The 20206-nt window shown below is 42.5% G+C and overlaps 1 protein-coding gene across 1 annotated transcript in view; it reads right to left on the reverse strand.

Moving 5' to 3' along the window:
- aff2 (AF4/FMR2 family, member 2) overlaps window positions 1–1992 on the reverse strand; it is a 251479-nt gene extending 249487 nt beyond the window's left edge. Inside the window, exon 1 of the mRNA XM_056251211.1 lies at window positions 1755–1992. Coding sequence (XP_056107186.1) covers window positions 1755–1807 — 53 coding nt within the window. The 5' untranslated portion in view covers window positions 1808–1992. The remainder of the gene's footprint in view (window positions 1–1754) is intronic.
- Between the last annotated feature and the right edge of the window lie 18214 nt (window positions 1993–20206).

Here is a 20206-nt window from a genome sequence, read left to right on the forward strand (position 1 = left end):
TATAACCTTTAACCTGAAGTTTGGTTGTATATATTTCAGTGACTATGTAGAAAATAGAGTGATTTGAAGCTCCTTATGAGACAATAGACGGTTTAAGCCAACAAGCCATTGTGTCATCACTTAAGGGATTTCAAACAAGGACTCATAAGTCCCTAGACAAAATAATGACAGCATTTAAATGTCGTCCTGATGGCGGATTATTACATTTTCACAGATGTAAACAAATGTGTCCCAGTCCTTTTTTAAAAAATACAATTACAGAACTAAATGCCCATGAAGGGACAAAGCAGGACCATTTTCCTTAAAATAAAAATAGTAGCAAAAACATTTGCTCCTCTTAACAAGATGACAGCCTAAACAATGAATACGTGGCCACTCAAAACCATATCCTACAAATCACATTGTTGCTAATGACACAAGCTCAATGATCCCCGATTATGTGCGTTAAAAAGAAAACAATAAAACAAACAAAAGAAAGACCATAAAACAGGCGTTAAGGTGTTGAAAATGTGAAGCAACTGAGAATCAGCTCAACAAAGGAAAAGACTCGCGTCCTTCGAGACAAAAGCAACTAACCAAACCAAACATGCATATGTTCGTGTCAATCTGTCAATGTAGGTCAAGTGATGAATGCTCAAATACATCAAGAGCTTTTATTGTTTTATTCTCTGCCACATTGCTTCGTATGGATTCATATCTGCAACTCCACGGGTTCCTGTGCTCTGCCACATGGTGGTGATAAAGAGATTGTTCAAAAATCAGCAAGGTTTAAGACAAAGAATTATGCTGAAATCATATTGTTGTGGTGGATAAAAGTGCATAAAGACATTAATAACCTATAGCCCTAACCAGCTGAGGGCGCTATAGCTGACTGCCCATGATTAAATATGCCAAACTAATATGAAATACTTCTGTTTGCATTATAAAGTTATGGATAAATATGAATACAACTGCATTACTAAAATGACATTCATATCAGGCTCTTCTGCACAAAGGAATGCATGTTGAAAAGGTCTGCGAATGTTATGAGTGATTGTTTTTATAAGCAATGAATGCGAATGTCTGTATGGCGACACTAAAAAAAACTGTCCATATAAATATAATAAATTGCAGTAGTTAAAATACTAAACAACTGTGTGTAGATGATGCATACAATATTTGTTTTATAAGCAATTACATTTTTATTACTCATTACTTACAATGTAATTACCCAAACATGAACACTAAGCTAAAGTGTGACTTAAAGGACTTTTGACTCATATTAAATCCAATCAATAAATAATCTATGATCTAATAATATGGAAGTTTCAGTTTAAAGAGGGAAAAGTGGCACAGGTTGCACTTAGTTTATTTTACAGTTGCAATGCATAGACACTCAATTCATCAATACAGCGCTTCTGTAATTAAACTTTGTCCCAATTATCAATCCATCAATAAAAACACAAGAGCAGTCGGAGACAGCAGAAGTGAGCACTAGCGAGATGCCTACAAAGACAGCGTTTTTGGACATCATATGTGCGCTTTGAGAATGCGCGTTCGGAACGCGTCTATGATGCCCCCCCCCCCCCCCCCCCAAAAAAAAATAACGCTGTCAAGGTAGGTTGCTCACTAGGGTTTGAGACACAGCCGCTACATGCGTCATAATGGGTTTCACTCGTATTTCGGAATGTGACCACGTCAGATCGGAGAGCATGACAAAGACATTTCTTCCAATAAACTGAATGAGCATAAACACATAAAGCCCGCAGACGTACCACTGTTGTTCCAGCTCCCAGTCCCTGAAGAAGTCAAACTCGAATAGGTCCATGTTCGGTGTGTTTCAGTGAGGTGCCGGTGGCCTCTGTGTCTGACGCGCGGCGCAGCTCGCACTGCTCGCACTGACTCTCTCCTCTCTCCGCTCAGCGACACGCAGCCCTGCGGAAGGCGGAGTCAGGGCTCGCTGGAGGCGGTCACTCATTCCGAGAAGACCGGCGCAAACACTCTGAACCAGAGCAGCTCCACCTGTGTCTAGCGTACATCACCTGTCCAACACAAGAGTCGGGAGGCTTTAATAATGCCATTTAAAACTGATTCATTAAAACGAAATGTTTTAGCATCCATGTTTTACATAGCCAATAAAAACAGAATTTATCAACATTATGTGTTTTTTTCTCCTCCTTGTGCTGTCCAGTAGTTATCTTTGGTCAAATATATTTCACTTTTTATTCATTGTGTCAGTGGTGTTACTGTTTTTTTTTTTCCTGTCACATTAAATAAAATGTCACGTGACATGATAATAATTTTACATCCATTTAATTGTGCTATACACTTAATATTAGTAGCAGAGTTAATATTTAGAGGATTGCATCATTACTTGTGGTAACACTTTACAATAAGGTGCATTATTTAACTACCTTACTTAATATAAAGTAATAATGAAATGCTAATCTTTGCTAATGTTACATTCAACATTAAATACTACTTTATTAAAATCTTGTTAACATTAGTTAATGCACTGTGAACTAACATGAACTAACAATGGACAGCTGGATTTTAATTAAATAACATTAACAAAGATTAACAAATACAGTAAAACATGTATTGTTCATGGTTCATGTTAGTTAATACATAAACTAATGTTAACTAATGATTCTTATTGTAAAGTGTTACCTTTCTTGTTTATACTGTAAGTGTTTTTTCAAATATTTTCATTGTTATAGCAAATGTATGGTTGTGCAAATGAAATAACATTATTCAATCACACTTTTAACAAACCTAAATAAAAAAAAATAAAACATAATCTCCTTATTTGTTGCATTATTATTATTTTTCTGTAACTACATGTGCTGAATTTTTTTAGAAATAATATTTTATAAAAACCTTTAATTTTGCCAAAGAAGGGTGACACCAGTGACAAAAAAGGGTACATGTGATCTTTAAATAAATGGACAAAAAATATAAAAATATCATTTAGCTGTAATGTATGTGTATTCATAAACTTCAAGGGTAATGTAATAATGTGGCATTTTTTTAAATATTAGAAAAAGAAGTACATTTTAAGACATCTTGCCATACCAAAAGGGGACGTTTCTGTAGAATGACCCAGAGCTGGTTCTGACCCAGATGTATTCGTTGTTCTTTTAGCCTGCTAATACAAACAACAACAACAACACAATAAACACAACAACAGTATAGTCTGCATTGTTCAAGAATGTAACATTGAAGTGAAAATAATAATAAAAATAACAATTTGCTAATATCTATATAACATTGTTACATTAACCTGGAATGTATTCTTGTTAACCTCAAACATATTACAATGTTATTACAAGATTTTTTAACTAAAAAGTCAAAAATATCAACTGAATAATGACTGAATCAATTTACAGTGTACACAACTAGGTAACACTTTATGTTACAGTGTCCTTGTTGCATATGTTACATGTACTTACCATATAAATAACAGTAAATTGTGCGTAATTACATGCAACTAACACTAAACCAAACCCGAATCATATCCTAACTCTATAGTAAGTACATGTAGTTGCTTAATATTACTCATTACTTAAATATATATAATTACACTGTAACAAAGACACCTTAAAATAAAGTGCAACCCGAAACTCTTCAAAATAAACAAAGTATCTTGCTGACCCAGGTTTAACGTGAATGAATGTTGTCCGAATTATTTTTATATATTTTTGATTATTGATAATAAGCAGGGTTATGCAGTAAAGCACGCTGATATATCAATATAGCATTAATAATAATTAAGTATTCCTAAAATTACTTTGAAATGATAAGTAACTTCTATTGATTGTCAAACTAAAGTATGTCTATAAGAATGATCCTGCATCCTGTGTTGATTTACAGTGGTTCTAAGAAATAAAACCCAAAGATTATGTGTGTGTGAGTATAACGCAATATCAGCATGATATTAAAATACTGATGCCTGTTGTAAAAAAAAAAAAAAAAACCATAAAAACTTCAAACAAATCAAGTTTATTGAAGCTGTAACCAAAGAATTAGAGTTGCAACAGTAAGCACGAGCACCTCTGAAGGCAGCGGTATAAGAGAAATGTCAGCAAAGCAGCTTGGCAAATATATTCACATCCCTGATAACACAAAAAAGAAACATTACACAGAAGAAAAACGCTGGCAGGAATATGCCTCTTTGCATTATTCCTGGATACAAATGTTCAGCACAAGTAATAAAGCGCATGTTTTTTTGTTAAAACAAACCGCAAGACAGACCCACATATGGTTGTCGACATTATGATTTGGCAAGAGCCATATTGTGATCATGTTCCATGTGGCACATTGCTACAACAAATGTGACTTTTTGCATACTTCGCCCGGGGATGCCCTCTCAAAATTCATTGCAGAGACTCGGAAGTGATATTAATCTTACCTTGAAATAACACAGTAGGAGAGGAGAAATAAATTTCGGAGGCAGAATGGCTTTCCGGATGTTATACGAATGAATGCTTCGCTGATGGATTTCACAATGGTCAGGCAGCACAGAGACGATGCCACTGTGTCTAACAATAGCTCACACTGATACAATACAGTTTATGCCCTTAGCACCCGCTCTTTACTAGCAGTGCGATAAAAGTGGTAAAAGATGAGTCAGGCCATCTCTCCCTTTTGCTCAACGTAAATAAACACAATCTGTATTTTTGTGTCAAAAAGCTGAGCAAGCCTGATCTTGCATTCTATTTTTTTTTTTTTTTTTGGGCAATCATAAAGTTACTTCAATAAATTCCAACAAGCTATTGAAAATCTCTTTATGAGGTCTTCTCTTCTGAACTCAATAACGTTTCCATGTTGACCTCAGGTGAATGCATATAAGTGACCCCTCAGAGTAACAACTCTGAAGCTTATCGTAGCAGAACAAGAAGTGCAATGGGGCAGTTTGAGAGGCTATTTCAGGATCTAGGCTAGTGTGTAAGTGAACAGGTTGAAGCTTTTCAGGTGAAAAGCTGCTTTAGAGCAAGGAAGTATAATGGTTCGGACTAATGCTCGGTACACATTGTACAATTTTGGCGCAGTCCCAGATGAAAATCGACCAGTCGTGGCAATTTCTGTGGTCGTGGTTCCTAAACGGTGGTCTCATACAGTGAGAGAGGTTCAAAGACGGCCGTTCTTGCGATCAAAGATAGACTGCGATCATTTTTTGACAGTTTCAGAAGTTTAGCATGATCACCATCTCATATTGTGTTCCGGCTACGACCTACGTCTACTGACTAGCCAATAAAAATGGCGTATTGATCAAAGCGACATGGTGCTAAAACTCAAAACTACTTTACCTCAAGCTCATTTTGCAAAATTAGCATGCCAAGTTGGCCTCTTTTCCATAGCCATAGTCCGTATTCTCCGCTTATGCTTCCTCCTCTTTTTCAGCGCACATAAAAACCACAATTGTCAAAGTGCGATTCATCTTGCTCCAAATGTTTACCACTATAGCACATGCTGATGACCTTTTATTCTTCTATACTAACTTGCTTGGTAGCCTAAGATTCAATTGATATCCCCATCGTCATCACGTCATCGGGACATCACATCCCGTTTTTAGTTCGTTTAGATGTCTTTGGTCCGTGTTGCACTCATATTGCAGTCGAACCAGGGTTCATTTAGGAGCAGACCTCTGGAAAGGTGGGTCTCGGTCCGCTTGTTTGGTGCACCAGGGTTCAGATGGCAGCGTTCACACTTATTGAAATGAACCGCTCTAACAGAGCAATCGCACCAGAGTTCATTTTCATTTAACCCTATACGTTATCCCTAAAATCAGAAGGAAATTATAGGTGAATACCACTGATATAGAATCACCTAACCCTGGTTGTAAGCCAAAACTTGACATAAAATGTAAACGTGTCCCTCAAATCTGATTGGTTGATTGGAATGTTGTTCCAGATTCAACAAAGACGTTGATCCAGGAACATGTTGTATTTGGTGAAATCATGTTCACCTTTTCCATGCTGTTTTTCCTCACATATAGTGTCAAGCTCCAAAAAAACACCATCAAATTAGTATATACACCAGCATTCGCATCTCCTGCACGCTTGTGCAAAAATGGTGTTACACAATTGGTCACAAGACATAGAAACAAAGAGATTTGGCATCACAGAAACCAAGTGACATGTTTGAGTTGATGCGTTTCCCTTTATCAATAATAACTCGGACACGTTGACATGGATCTCATGAGTTGTTTACTTCTTATGAGTATGCCCTTGTGAAAAACGTTTAAAAAGGGTACTTATTACAGAAATAATATACTTTAAAAGAATATACTTTAGTGCAAACTAAAAGTAATGTTTTCAGACACAAGCCAAGTTTCCATCCACTTGTCAATCGAATTATCTGAAGTTCGGTAAAAAAAACCTCATGCGAATAAAGATGATGAAAGTGTGTTTCCATCCAACGGCTTTAAAGCGAATAAAAACCTGTGCGTAATGACGTCACATGCTGTTTTGTATGGAAGCTTGTTTCCGCCACTGAATAAAAAAATAAATATTAATAATTGCGACTTTTTATCTCACAATTGCGAGATATGAAGTCAGAATTGTGAGAAATAAAGTCGCAATTGCGAGATACAAAGTCGCAATTATGAGAAATAAAGTCACAATTGCGAGAAAAAAAGACAGAATTGCAACTTTTTATCTCACAATTCTGACTTTTTTTCTCACAATTGCGAGTTTACATCTCGCAATTCTGACTTTATAACAGATAATTGCGAGTTTATGTCTCGAAATTCTGACATCTTTTCTCAGAATTGTGAGATATATCTGAGTTATCAGTCCAAATCTAAGGGAAAAAAAAGACTAACTTTTTTCCCCTCAGAATAGTTTATATCTCACAATTCTGACTTTACAACACGCAATTTCGACTTTATATCACGCAATTCTGACTTTATAACACGCAATTCTGACTTTATATCAATCAATTCTGACTTTATAACACGCAATTGCGACTTTATTTCACGCAATTCTGACTTTATAACACGCAATTGCGACTTTATATCAATCAATTCTGACTTTATATCTCGCAATTCTGACTTTATAACACGCAATTGCGACCTTATTTCACGCAATTCTGACTTTATAACCTGCAATTGCGACTTTATTTCACGCAATTCTGACTTTATAACCTGCAATTGCGACTTTATTTCACGCAATTCTGACTTTATAACCTGCAATTGCGACTTTATTTCACGCAATTCTGACTTTATAACCTGCAATTGCGACTTTATATCAATAAATTCTGACTTTATATCTCGCAATTCTGACTTTATAACACGCAATTGCGACTTTATTTCACGCAATTCTGACTTTATAACCTGCAATTGCGACTTTATATCAATAAATTCTGACTTTATATCTCGCAATTCTGATTTTATAACACGCAATTGCGATTTTATATCACGCAATTCTGACTTTATATCTCGCAATTCTGAGAAATAAAGTCAGAATTGCGAGATAAAAAGTCGCAATTACCTTTTTTATTTTTCATTCTGTGGCGGAAACAAGCTTCCATAGTTTTGCGATCAAATTGGTATATCGAATTGATTTGAGACATTTTAAGGTGTTTCCATTCATTTTCGCACTGAATCGCCCAACATTCAAGCAAACATTTGCGAATAAAGTTTTGCAAGACAAAATGGATCGCGCCATCTACCAGCAAATGATCAATATTGCACAAGTTGTAATAGTGCTTATCTGATAGCGACATATCAAGCTATAATAAGAAAATAATTATAGCTATCAAAACATTGCTATGATGATGCAGATGCACGTTAATGCCCGACGACAACGGAGGATTTTTAGGATTTAGATTTTAGAATTTTTTGATTTTCGATCAAAAACGTAGATTTTCGCTATCTAAAATAGCCGTTATATTTTTCTGGTAAATAAAATTCAAAAAGTATCTCGTCTCCTCGTTTGTCCACTTACATCTGTCTTTGTTGGCACCCGCCATGTGTGCGCAAACAGAGCGGAAATACTGGGCGGAAATGAACTAAAACTTCTTCTTCTTGATGTTTTGTGGCGGGTTGCAACCATAAAATGACCTACAACTTAATCGCAATTCATTATTTATTCGGCAAATAACGTTTCCATCAGCGTTTATCGCATAAGCCGTATATCGATCAAGATAAAATCCGATGAGGCCGAACGTATTTCATTTGAGTCGATATTAATGAAAATCAATCGAATTTTACTGTTTCCATAAGGCATTTTTCATTCGATATCACTTAATTCGGATAAAAACGTGTGGATGGAAACAGCTTCTGTTGATTGCAAGTAGATGAAAATGTACTACAGTTTAAATTTATATTAAATGCAATTAGCTGAACTGTAGAGTGCTTTTGCACCACTTAAGAATGACAATTACATCTTAATATGTCTTCATGATTACTTTGAAATATGGTTAAAGTGTATTGCTGAATGAAATGACAAGCTTTACGTTAAACTTATGTCATTTTTTAAACTTTAATGCCATGTATTTAAAGGCATTTGTAATTCCATGTTTGTAATGATGGAATTGAAATTTAATACATTTCAAAATATATGAACTTTAAATGTAATATAAAATATCATGTCTCCATGGTGATCCCTAGGATAATTGGTTTAGGGAAGGATATAAAATAAAATAATGTACTACAGTTACAAATATAATCAAGTATTTTACGTGTGTTTTAGTGTATTTTTTAACACCCCTTCTTCCTCAGACTAACACTTGATAAAGAAGATCTGAATCATTTTAATTAATTGTTGAAACTCCTGATTGTGAATCAGCCTAATAATGCATTTTGTCACCACTTTTCAAATGCACAAGGGATAAAGAAACAGCGCAAAACATCATTCTGTTTCTTGAACAAACAGTTTGCTAACGATGAGTAATTTGTTCCTTCTCAAGCATCAGAGCTCAGCTTTAGTGTTGCAAACACTTTCTGGTTTAAAAAGCACAAGATATTAATTTGATTACAGTTCAACGAGTGATGCTGCTTGCATTTGATTATAAATGAATCATGGCTTTTGACCGCTCATGTGAACGTCCCACCCGGTCGGGTAACATCAGAAGTGTTAAAATGGTGGAAATAGCCTCTGGCAGCTGGTGTGATAAATGACTTGAGAAATACTTCATCATAACAGCCGAGGCCACACGACAGGCACCTCATCCCGTCTAATCTCACTGAGATGAATAAGCGAGCCATTACAGCTGTGCTGATACGGTCTAAGGGGGATCGCCTCCTAATTATACCACTGTAATTTCTCAGTTAATTATCTCCTGCCCACTGTCCAATTCAAACTTCCCACTAGTCGTCCTACAGTTGGGTCATTCTTGTTATTTTCACGTCTTCCATTCCATAATGTCTTAATACATTGGATGAAATATTAAAACCATATAAAAAAATTTTTAAAAAAAAAAATCTTTTAATTTTTTTTAATCATAGTATCACAATTAAGGGAATTTCATTGCAATATTTTAATTTGAGTGGATGTTGACACTTTTGTCATGTTCTGCAACTCTGCAACTTCTAGGTGTTTTAATTAGGGGTTTATGGAAGCTTGTTTCCGCCACAGAATAAAACATTTTAAAAGATAATTGCGACTTCATTTCTCAGAATTGCGAGATATAAATTCACAATTGCATATTATAAAGTCAGAATTGCGAGAAATAAACTCGTAATTCTGACTTTTTTTCTCGCAATTGCGAGTTCGCAATTCTGACTTTATAACACTCAATTTATAATTCTGACTTGCATTGTGATCTGTAACCCTCGCTTCCAAATTAATCTTGTTACCATATTTATTTTAAAATCTTTTATATATCCAACGCTATCTCACGACCAATTCATCCAAATTTGACAAGTGATTAAAAGATGGCTAATTTGTACGAATTCGTACGACCTCACTCGTACGAATTTGTACGATTTGTCTAAACCCACGTGATGGGTAGGTTTAGGGGCGGGGTCAGGGGTAGGTCATTCGTACGAATTCATACGAATTGGGCAACTCGTCAAATATGTACGATTTAGCAAAAATCGTACTAATTCGTACGAGTGAGGTCGTACGAATTGTTACAAATTAGCCATCTTTTAATCACTCGTCAAATTCGGACGAATTGGTCGTGAGATCGGGTTGATATATCCCATGGCATATTTAAGTCCCACTTGAATGCTCCACGACGAGAGGTTTTCCTTCTGTGTCCAAAATGTATAAAAAAACATCTTGGGAAAAGGTTTTCATACTGACAGCTGTCATTGTAAGACAGTTAGCAACTCTGCTTGTTTGACCGAGATAGCAACAGTAACTAAGGGGGGCGGGGCTTACCGATAAGTCAATTGGCCTGGCGGTGGCACTACAGCGATTAAAAGTACGAAATCGCTCATAACTCCTAAACCGTTAAGTCACAGGTTATTTTGGATTTTTTGAAAAACCTACTTTCGGAACTAGTCCTAGGGTTTTCACCCGATTGGAACCAAAACCAATGCAGAAAGATTCCCTGGAGCCCGATTGACATAATAATTATTGAAAAAAGTAAAGATTACGATTCACGTCCACGTCAGGACGCCAAAATGTTCAAAGTGAGCGTGGCCACTTATACTAAAACAGCTATCACTCTTGAACAGAGGTGGGAGTAAGTCACACATGTGCAAGTCACAAGCAAGTCTCAAGTCTTAACCTTCGAGTCTCAAGCAAGTCCAAGTCAATTTTTTATAAAAGCAAGCAAGTCAAGTCACTGCCTTATGTCAAGCAAGTCAAGTCAAGTCGCAGCTTGGGTCACAAGTCACTGGCAAGTCATACAAACGTTTGATGATTTCACTGAATTTATATATTAAAATAAGTTAAAACTACATAAGTTGTGGACTATGGTTTTATTTGCAACATATTTTTTTAAAATATGCATTTCCACATACAGCTGAGTGGTTACTACAATAAAAATGTAAAAAATAAAAAATAAATTCAATTTCAAACTACATAGCCTAAAATGTAAATGTAACTGAAATTAGGCCAACATGAAAAAATAAATATGCCTCAAACATTGCAGAAGACCATTACTGTAAAAGGTATTAAACAATTCACAATTCAAGTATAATGGTTCCTATGCCACCAAATGGCATTCTTCAAACTGGCATCCCCTTTATATAAGTTATATAACAGCCGTTGGCATTTAGCCTATTATGAAGTTAAAACCGCCAATAGGTGGCGCCAAATCACCGTCTTAATGTACGAGTCATAGAAGCAGTCAACTGATTTGTTCAAAATGACAGATTCGTTCTGGAACTAAGCAACTAGGTCACTGAATCACAAATACGCATAACTCTTTCTGTGGCATATTAATTCTGCTGGCATTTTTTGCCACCAACCCCCTGATAACATTAAGAGAAACATAAACGACAAAACTAACAGTTTTCTATATTGTTTTTCGTCATTGGAAAGAACATTATTTTTGGCTTTAAAAAAGCATGATTTAAAAAGAAATGTGGTCAATGTTATACAAAACATATACCATCATTAATTATCATTTGAATATTGACAACATTAAGCTACATTTGAAAACATAATTGTGTATAAAGAGGCATGCTGTTTTGACCAATATTATTCTCTCTAGATTTAAAGATAGTCAAATTAACTATAACAAACAGGTTAAACAAGCCATAGCTTACTTTTAGACGTGGTGAATGAAGTTCGACTGTTCGAGGTTGTGATGGTTGTCCGATATCCCTTGCCAGTTATTATGCGTACAACAAATCTTCTTGCATGAATATGGTCATTTTCTAGTGTTTATATCCAAAAAGATACGATGCAGGGAGATGTTTTTGTATTTAGCGCGCTCACCGCGATGTATAGGCTATTTCTGGGCTTGTGCAGCGTCACGCAATCGCGCAGAATCTGATGACTGGCGTCAATGGTTCCGTTGCTTTCATTTTGTTTATCAATGGATGTTGCGATGATTTATATAAAAATGTATATCAAGTCATTCTCGAGTCATACAGTTCAAGTCAAGTCAAGTCTCAAGTCATTGGATCTCAAGTCAAAGTCAAGTCGAGTCATTTTCTTAATTTAGTCAAGCAAGTCTCAAGTCCTTAAATTTGCGACTCGAGTCTGACTCGAGTCAAGTCATGTGACTCGAGTCCCCCATCTCTGCTCTTTAACGTAATGAGATAATTTCACTAAACTTGGTGCTCCTATGCACATGCTCAGTTTGTGGATGCGTGAAAAGGATGCGGCCACTGGCCACTTTGTGGCGAAAAAAAAAAAAAAAAAAAAACACGGCTATATCTATGCAACAGCCAACAGCTGTGATTGTCTATGAGGATATTCGAGTATCTCGGAAAACACGGCCACCATTGGCCAATGAAGTTTGAGCACCAATCAGACAAGGCTAATAGAGGCAGATCGGAACTAAACTCGCTGAGCCTGTTTGAAATTTGACACAAATCGAGGGCCACCATCACATTTTTCAGCCGTGTAAATGATTGTACATTATGTGATTTTTCACACATGCACACGATATTCACACCATATGATAGAACTCCTCATTCTGAACAACTTTGCAGCATATGATTCTAAACTAGCATGGAAACTTTTATGGAGATCGCATAGGTGGCGCTATAACAGTTAAAAAGCTTTAAAAATATATTTCCTTTGTAAATTGCCTGTATTGGCTATAAATGATCATTTCCATCTATGATCTAGGTGGTTACAGGCTTGCTAAATAAAACATAATACCTTTACGCATGTGGTTAAAGCCAGGCCGTAAAGTGCTTGAACCCTGATAATTGCTGCTAATATTTAGTAGTAGTAAAAGCGGCCCCTAAGATAATAACTAATGATTTTTACAACGGAAATTAATCAATCAAAAACTTACTTAAGCTGGACAATGATTTTCTTCTTGAGCTGCTGTACAGCCAAAACAATCTTTGTTGCATTAATTTCCTATTACCTGCTTTGAAACAATCGTAAAAAGCGCTATATAAATGGCGACTTGAATTTTATAGACTAGTAGTCAAGTGACCATATGTGGTGGGGAAGCAATACCACAAGCAGCACTGGATTTTATGAATTCTGTGATGTTTTGGGGTGTTAAAGTTAGTTAATTCCCAGAAACAATGATAAATAAATGATGAGAAGTAACAAAATGTCGGTTGCAGTTTATTTGACAGTACGTGTGCTTACAGTGTACTTACCTAAGAAAGTACTGGCTAATAATATAAGGTTACTATATAGGTTTAGGTCTAGGTTCGGGGTTAGTACCTAATTATTACCCAGTTATTGTAATTACTAATAAGTACATAGTATGTACGTGTGGAACAGGACTGTAAAATAAAGTGCTAACAAAATTTCAAAAGAGATTTAATTAACTTCTATACCTCATGTAAACTAACTCTCTACCTTACTTTACCTAATTTCTGTTAATATTCTTACCATTTTGCAAATAATCAATAAAGGTTTAAGTGTTTGATCTCGACCAAAGCATATTCCTTACATTTAAACTCAATATTCATTTTTAAAAGGATACAGTGATCAAAAGGTGCTGCATTACAGGAATAATCTAGTTAGTCACTCCGAGTTACGTCGGATGACGGAGAATGGGGGTTTCGCCAGAAAGCCTATCATCTTCGAGTATTAAAAAACGAGCCTATGGCAATGAAATGCCATGGGTCTGCGGAATTTGCATAATGTATCTCCGCCCCACCGCGTGGATATTTAAGGAGAGACACCTGCAACAGCAGATCATGTTTTCGCTTCGGAGCCAAGAGCATCTCTTCACTCCACAAGCCAAATCCTGAGTTTCTAATCAGTGACTTCATCTCTTCGAGACGAGCGAACTCTCCGGTGTTGGTGTTACGGCGGTTTCCAGCGAGCTTCACATTGCCTGCGATCTGAGCAGTGGTCTGCTGTCTGTGTGTCTCTCCCTGGTCGCCCCAGCATCGCAGAGTTTTTCCTCTCTAAAAGAGCTGCACGTGGCACGTCTTTTTAAAGATGTCTCGCCGTGTTCTTCTGGGTGCGGTCGATATTTGTCATCCTTTGATGGGCACAATCGCTGCTTTGCGTGTCTGGGCTTAGAGCACGCTAAAGCAGCGCTTGTGGATGACTCATGTTCCTTCTGTGGGAAGATGACCATCGCAACACTGAGGTCGAGACTCAATGATCTCGTTCGAGAGAGAGTCCCCTCATCCACACCCCGATCTACACCCTCCACGAGAGGTGGTACTTCGGCTGGTGGACAGGGTGACTTGAGGGTGACGGTGTGAAGCAATCCGACGATGCGTCCTCGGACCACGCCCCCCCTCTACAGTGTTGCAACCCGCGAGTGCCGCGGTGATTCAGGCGGGTCCATCTGCGGATGCCCCGCGTGTTTCATTCGGCGCTCCAGAGGAGTATTCAATGTCGATCGCGGCATCACAAGGCGGGCAAGAGTCATCGGGAAGTGATGATGCGGCTGCGTTGCCTCCCTCGGGAGTGCCAGCGTTGCCCGTATCAGATGCCGAGATGACCACCATGCTCTCCCGGGCCGCCGCGAGCATCGGGCTAGAGTGGAACCCTCCGCCCTGCCCCGAGCGCTCGCGGCTGGATGATTGGTTTTTGGGTGCGGCTGCCGCCTCACGACCACAGCCAACCCCAATTCCATTCTTCCCGGAAGTGCATGAGGAGCTGTCGAAGTCATGGAAGGCTCCTTTGACCTCCCGTGAGCGTTCGACAGCTTTCTCCGCCTTTCCTCCCCTCGATGGCGTGGTCGCCCATGGGTACACTGGGATTCCCCCGGTTGAACGCTCTGTTGCGATGCAACTGTGTCCTCAGAGTGCTTCTTCTTGTGGTACTCCTAAGCACCCGTCCAAGGCCTGTAGATTCTCGTCTACCCTGGTGGCGAGATCTCACAGAGCTGCAGGACAGGCGGCTGCTGCCCTGCATGCGATGAGCACCCTGCAGGTCTACCAGGCCAGGCTGCTCAGAGATATGCACGAGGGCAGGACTGACCCCGAGCTCTTGGATGAGCTGCGTGCCGCCACTGACCTCGCTCTCCGAGTGACGAAAGTGGCCTCACGTTCCTTGGGTCAGGTGATGGCCACCTCTGTGGTCCAAGAGCGTCATCTGTGGCTGAACCTGGCCGATATGCGAGACGTTGAGCGGACTCCTCTGCTCGACGCCCCCATATCCCAGGCCGGCCTCTTCGGCGGAGCCGTTGAAGACTTTGCCCAGCACTTTTCAACCGCACAGAAGCAGTCTGAGGCGATCAAACATATTCTGCCCCGACGGCCCGCTGCTGCCTCCACCCAGCCGTCGGTACAGACGCCTCAGCCTGCTCGCCGCCGAGGGCGCCCTCCTGTGGCTCCCGCCCCTCCCGCACGGCCCCAGCAGCAGCCTTCACCCGGGCCGCGTCGTCGAGGAAGCCGCAGGAAGGCGCCCCAGCCCTCTCCAGCCCCGCGCCCCGCTAAACGCCAGGCCAAGCGGCGCTCCTGAGAGGGGCTGCTCAGTGATGGTGTCGTTTTTTTCCCAGGAGGCGGTTGCAGGCCCCCTCCTTCCAACGGTGAAGGGCCGGGGGAGAATCTTTTGTTCTCCACTCCCCGCTGCTCACCCACGGGTGGGCAGCACCCTAATGTGGTTAAAGAAAGAACCGAAATGTCCATCACTGAGCACACAGAGCCGGATGACAGTGCGCGACGCCCCCGGGCCTCGCCGCTCTCGTTCCCCTCTGTCCCTGAGGGCGCGGATGACAGTGTGTGCCGTCTCCGGACCACACCACTCTCGCCCCCCACTGTCGCCAGACCCCTGGCAGAGCAGACCCCCGTGGAACGCTGGTCCTTCCCTGGTCTCCTCTGTCAGGACGCGGAGTATGACCGCGCCCCCGCACCAGGCCGCTATGCCACCCACGCCTGGGCCGGTCACTTCGCTTCGCTGCCCCTCCGGGGGGACGTCTGTGGTTCGGATGATTCCACTGGTTCAGTTCTTGGGAGCTTGGTTAGAGCTTCCTAACCTGTCCCGCTGGGTCACCCGAACTATCAGGCTCGGCTATGCGATTCAATTTGCACGGTCTCCTCCCCGCTTCAGGGGAGTCCGCTTTACGATGGTCGGTGCCAATGCCCCGGTCATGAAAGCGGAGGTTGCCACCCTGCTGGCAAAAGGGTGCAATCGAGACTGTCCCTCCAGCCGAAATGAGGTCAGGGTTTTACAGCCCGTACTTCATTGTCCCCAAGAAGACCGGTGGGTTACGGCCAATCCTGGATCTGCGCGTCTTGAACCGCTCCCTTCGCAGGCTGCCGTTCAAGATGCTCACGGCCAAACGCATTTTCGAATGCGTACGGCCAAACGCATTTTCGAATGCGTGCGGCCACAGGATTGGTTTGCAGCGATAGACCTGAAGGACGCCTACTTTCATGTCTCCATTTTACCTCGACACAGACCGTTTCTTTGGTTTGCTTTCGACGGGCAGGCATACCAGTACGCGGTTCTCCCATTCGGGCTGGCTTTGTCTCCTCGCGTCTTTACGAAGGTCGTCGAGGCAGCCCTTGTTCCCCTACGCGAACACGGGGTTCGCATCCTGAATTATCTCGACGACTGGCTAATATTAGCTCACTCTCGAGATCAGGTTTACGAACACAGAGACCTTGTGCTCCGGCACCTAGCCCGTCTGGGCCTTCGGGTCAACTGGGAGAAGAGCAAACTCGGTCGGCATGTCCGCGCAGTTTACGAGCGAGCGCGCACACTCACTGCTGACTTGTCTTTGACAGTTCGAGGGCAAGAGTGCGGTCCCACTGAAATTGTTTCAGAGGCTCCTGGGGCATATGGCATCTGCAGCCGCGGCAACGCCACTCGGATTGCTTCATATGAGACCGCTTCAGCTGTGGCTTCGCGATCGAGTCCCGAGGTGGGCATGGCATCATGGCACGCTCCGAGTCCCAGTGACTCCGACCTGCCGTCAGACCTTCACCCCGTGGAGGAACCTCAGTTTTCTACGGGCCGGAGTTCCCCTAGAACGAGTTTCCAGGCATGTTGTTGTCTCCACAGATGCCTCGTCCACGGGCTAGGGCGCCATGTGCAACGGACATGCTGCCGCGGGCTCCTGGACAGGACCCCAGCGCCTTCTGCATGTCAATTGCCTCGAGTTGCTGGCAGTACGCCTTGCCCTGCACCGTTTTCGAACGTTGCTCAGGGGTCAACACGTACTAGTCCGTTCAGACAATACAGCGACAGTAGCGTACATCAACCATCAAGGTGGTCTACGCTCCAGCCGTATGTCGCAACTCGCACGCCACCTCCTCCTATGGAGTCAGAAGCACCTGAGGTCCCTTCGTGCTATCTACATTCCGGGAGATCGGAACTTTGCAGCCGACGAGCTGTCACGGTTTCGGCCCATCTCCGGCGAATGGCGACTCCATCCCCGGTCGGTCCAGCTGATTTGGTACCAGTTCGGGGATGCACAGGTAGACCTGTTTGCCTCCCATGACTCATCCCACTGCGCCCTGTATTACTCCCTGACCGAGGGCACGCTCGGCACGGATGCACTGGCGCACAGCTGGCCACGGGGCCTCCGCTTATATGCGTTTCCCCCAGTAAGCCTTCTCGCACGGACTTTGTGCAAGATCAAGGAGGACGAGGAGCAGGTCATTCTGGTTGCGCCGTATTGGCCCACCCGGACCTGGTTCTCCGAACTGATACTCCTCGCGACAGCACCTCCTTGGCCAATTCCTCTGAGGAAGGACCTCCTTTCTCAGGGACGGGGCACCCTATGGCACCCTCGTCCCGATCTTTGGAACCTCCACGTGTGGCTCCTGGACGGGACGAGGCAGGTTTGAGTAACCTGCCACCAGCGGTGGCGGCTACCATCACTTCCGCTAGAGCATCGTCCACGAGACATGTCTATGCGTTGAAGTGGAACCTCTTCGTCAACTGGTGCTCTTCTCACCGAAAAGACCCCAGGAGATGCTCGATCAGTGTCGTGCTTTCCTTCCTGCAAGACGGGTTGGAGCGAAGGCTGTCTCCCTCCACCCTGAAGGTGTATGTGGCCGCTATCGCCGCTTATCACGAAGCAGTTGAAGGTAAGTCTCTTGGAAAGCACGACCTGATCATCAGGTTCCTGAGAGGAGCGAGGAGACAGAATCCTCCTCGCCCTCCTCTCGTTCCCTCTTGGGACCTCTCAGTGGTGTTAAATGCCCTGCAGAGGGCTCCCTTTGAGCCTCTGCAATCAGCTGAGCTTAAGTTCCTGTCAATGAAGACAGCGCTCCTGGTTGCACTGGCCTCCATCAAGAGGGTAGGGGACCTGCACGCATTCTCCGTTGACGAAGCGTGCCTGGACTTCGGGCCGGGTCACTCTCACGTGATCCTGAGACCCCGGCCTGGATATGTGCCCAAGGTTCCTACCACTCCCTTCCGGGACCAGGTGGTGAACCTGCAAGCGCTGCCCCGGGAGGAGGCAGACCCAGCCTTGGCACTGCTCTGTCCAGTACGCACTCTCCGTGCTTACGTAGACAGGACGCAGTGTTTCAGGACCTCAGACCAGCTCTTTGTCTGTTATGGTGGGAGACTGAAGGGAAAGGCTCTCGCAAAGCAGAGGTTGTCTCACTGGATAGTGGACGCCATTGCTTTGGCTTACCAACAGCAAGGCCGACCGTGCCCCCTTGGTGTGACAGCGCACTCCACCCGGAGTGTGGCTTCCTCTTGGGCTCTAGCGCATGGCGCCTCGCTGGCAGACATCTGTAGAGCTGCAGGCTGGGCGACACCCAACACATTCGCCAGATTTTATAACCTCCGAGTGGAGCCTGTGTCCTCTCGTGTACTCGCTTCAGTTAGCTAGTACTGGACCCGCTCAGGTGTCTTCGCTTGCTCGCCATTCCACTCCAAGGACTGGATACGTGCGATATTTCCTCAGGTGAGCCTTCCTCTCTGAAGCCCTGAGTTCCTCCAGCACTGTTGACGCTGGCGCCAGTGTCTATTGCCTGTGCGCCGGCTAGGTGCCTCCGTGTGCATGGTTCCTCCTCTGAGTAACCCCCACATGTGTATTTCCACTGTAAGCCTCTTTGAGCATGTGTCTTTCCTTTGGCAAGCCACCTTGCCACTCCTGGAGTTGAAAGTTGCCACCCCACGGGCTGGTCACTCCAGTGTTCCTCCATATGAAGCCCTCCTCGGGCCATATGTGTATTCTTAAGTCCTCCCTACGGGTAGGCATGCTGCGGCATATCTCCCCTGAGATATGCTTCCCAGTGTACCTTGGTATTCCTGTGTTAAGTAGGACTCCTTCGTCCGTGCCTATATCACGACAGGGAGGTCAGACTTCGCAGGGCACTGGAAGACAGCTGTGAAGGTGGCGTGATTACACGGGGACCCCCATTTTCCGTCATCCGACGTAACTCGGAGTGAATACGAAAGGGAACGTCTCGGTTACGGATGTAAACATCGTTCCCTGAGTAGGGAACGGAGACGTTACGTCTCCTTGCCACTTCCGCTGTGTAGACGCCTGAGTTCAGTCTCGGCTGTTGCAGGTGTCTCTCCTTAAATACTTACGTGGTGGGGCGGAGATGCATTATGCAAATTCTGCAGACCCATGGCATTTCATTGCCATTGGCTCGTTTTTTAATACTCGAAGATGATAGGCTTTCTGGCGAAAACCCCCATTCTCCGTCATCCGTCGTAACGTCATCCTACTCAGGGAACGAGGGTTACATCCGTAACCGAGACGTTTTTTTTATTCAAACACATGGATTTTCTTAGATCACACAATTCTGACTTTACAACTCGCCATTTATTTCAGGCATTTCAGGCAAATTCTGAGGAAAAAGTCAGAATTGCGAGAGAAAAAAAAAGTCCGAATTGTGAGATAAAAAGTCGCAATTACCTTTTTGATTTTTTATTCTATGGCGGAAACAAGCTTCCTTAGAGAATATATCAAACTAAATCTAACATTACAGCCTATATTTGTTATATAGCTAGAAGTAAAAAAAAAACAAGCACACACAAACAAGTAAACACAGTAAACTTGCATTGCATTAATTAAATAATTTACAACTTAAAAGTGCTTGGTACAGTGCTTTGAGAACCATGAATATGCAACACTGTGGTGCATCCCAAGAACATCTGCTCCACAGTTGGAGTTTTCCCACTCGCCTGAAAAGGTGAAATGTGTGATCTTATTTCAGTTCAGTGGTTCACAGTACAAACTTTTTTATTTTTGGGGGCTGGGAATAACAACATTCTTCGCAATTATTCACACTTGAAGGAAAGTGATA

This window comes from Rhinichthys klamathensis, unplaced genomic scaffold (genome assembly GCF_029890125.1).
Source record: "Rhinichthys klamathensis goyatoka isolate OS25496 unplaced genomic scaffold, OSU_Roscu_1.1 h1tg000079l_1, whole genome shotgun sequence".
NCBI classification, from domain to species: Eukaryota; Metazoa; Chordata; class Actinopteri; order Cypriniformes; family Leuciscidae; genus Rhinichthys; species Rhinichthys klamathensis.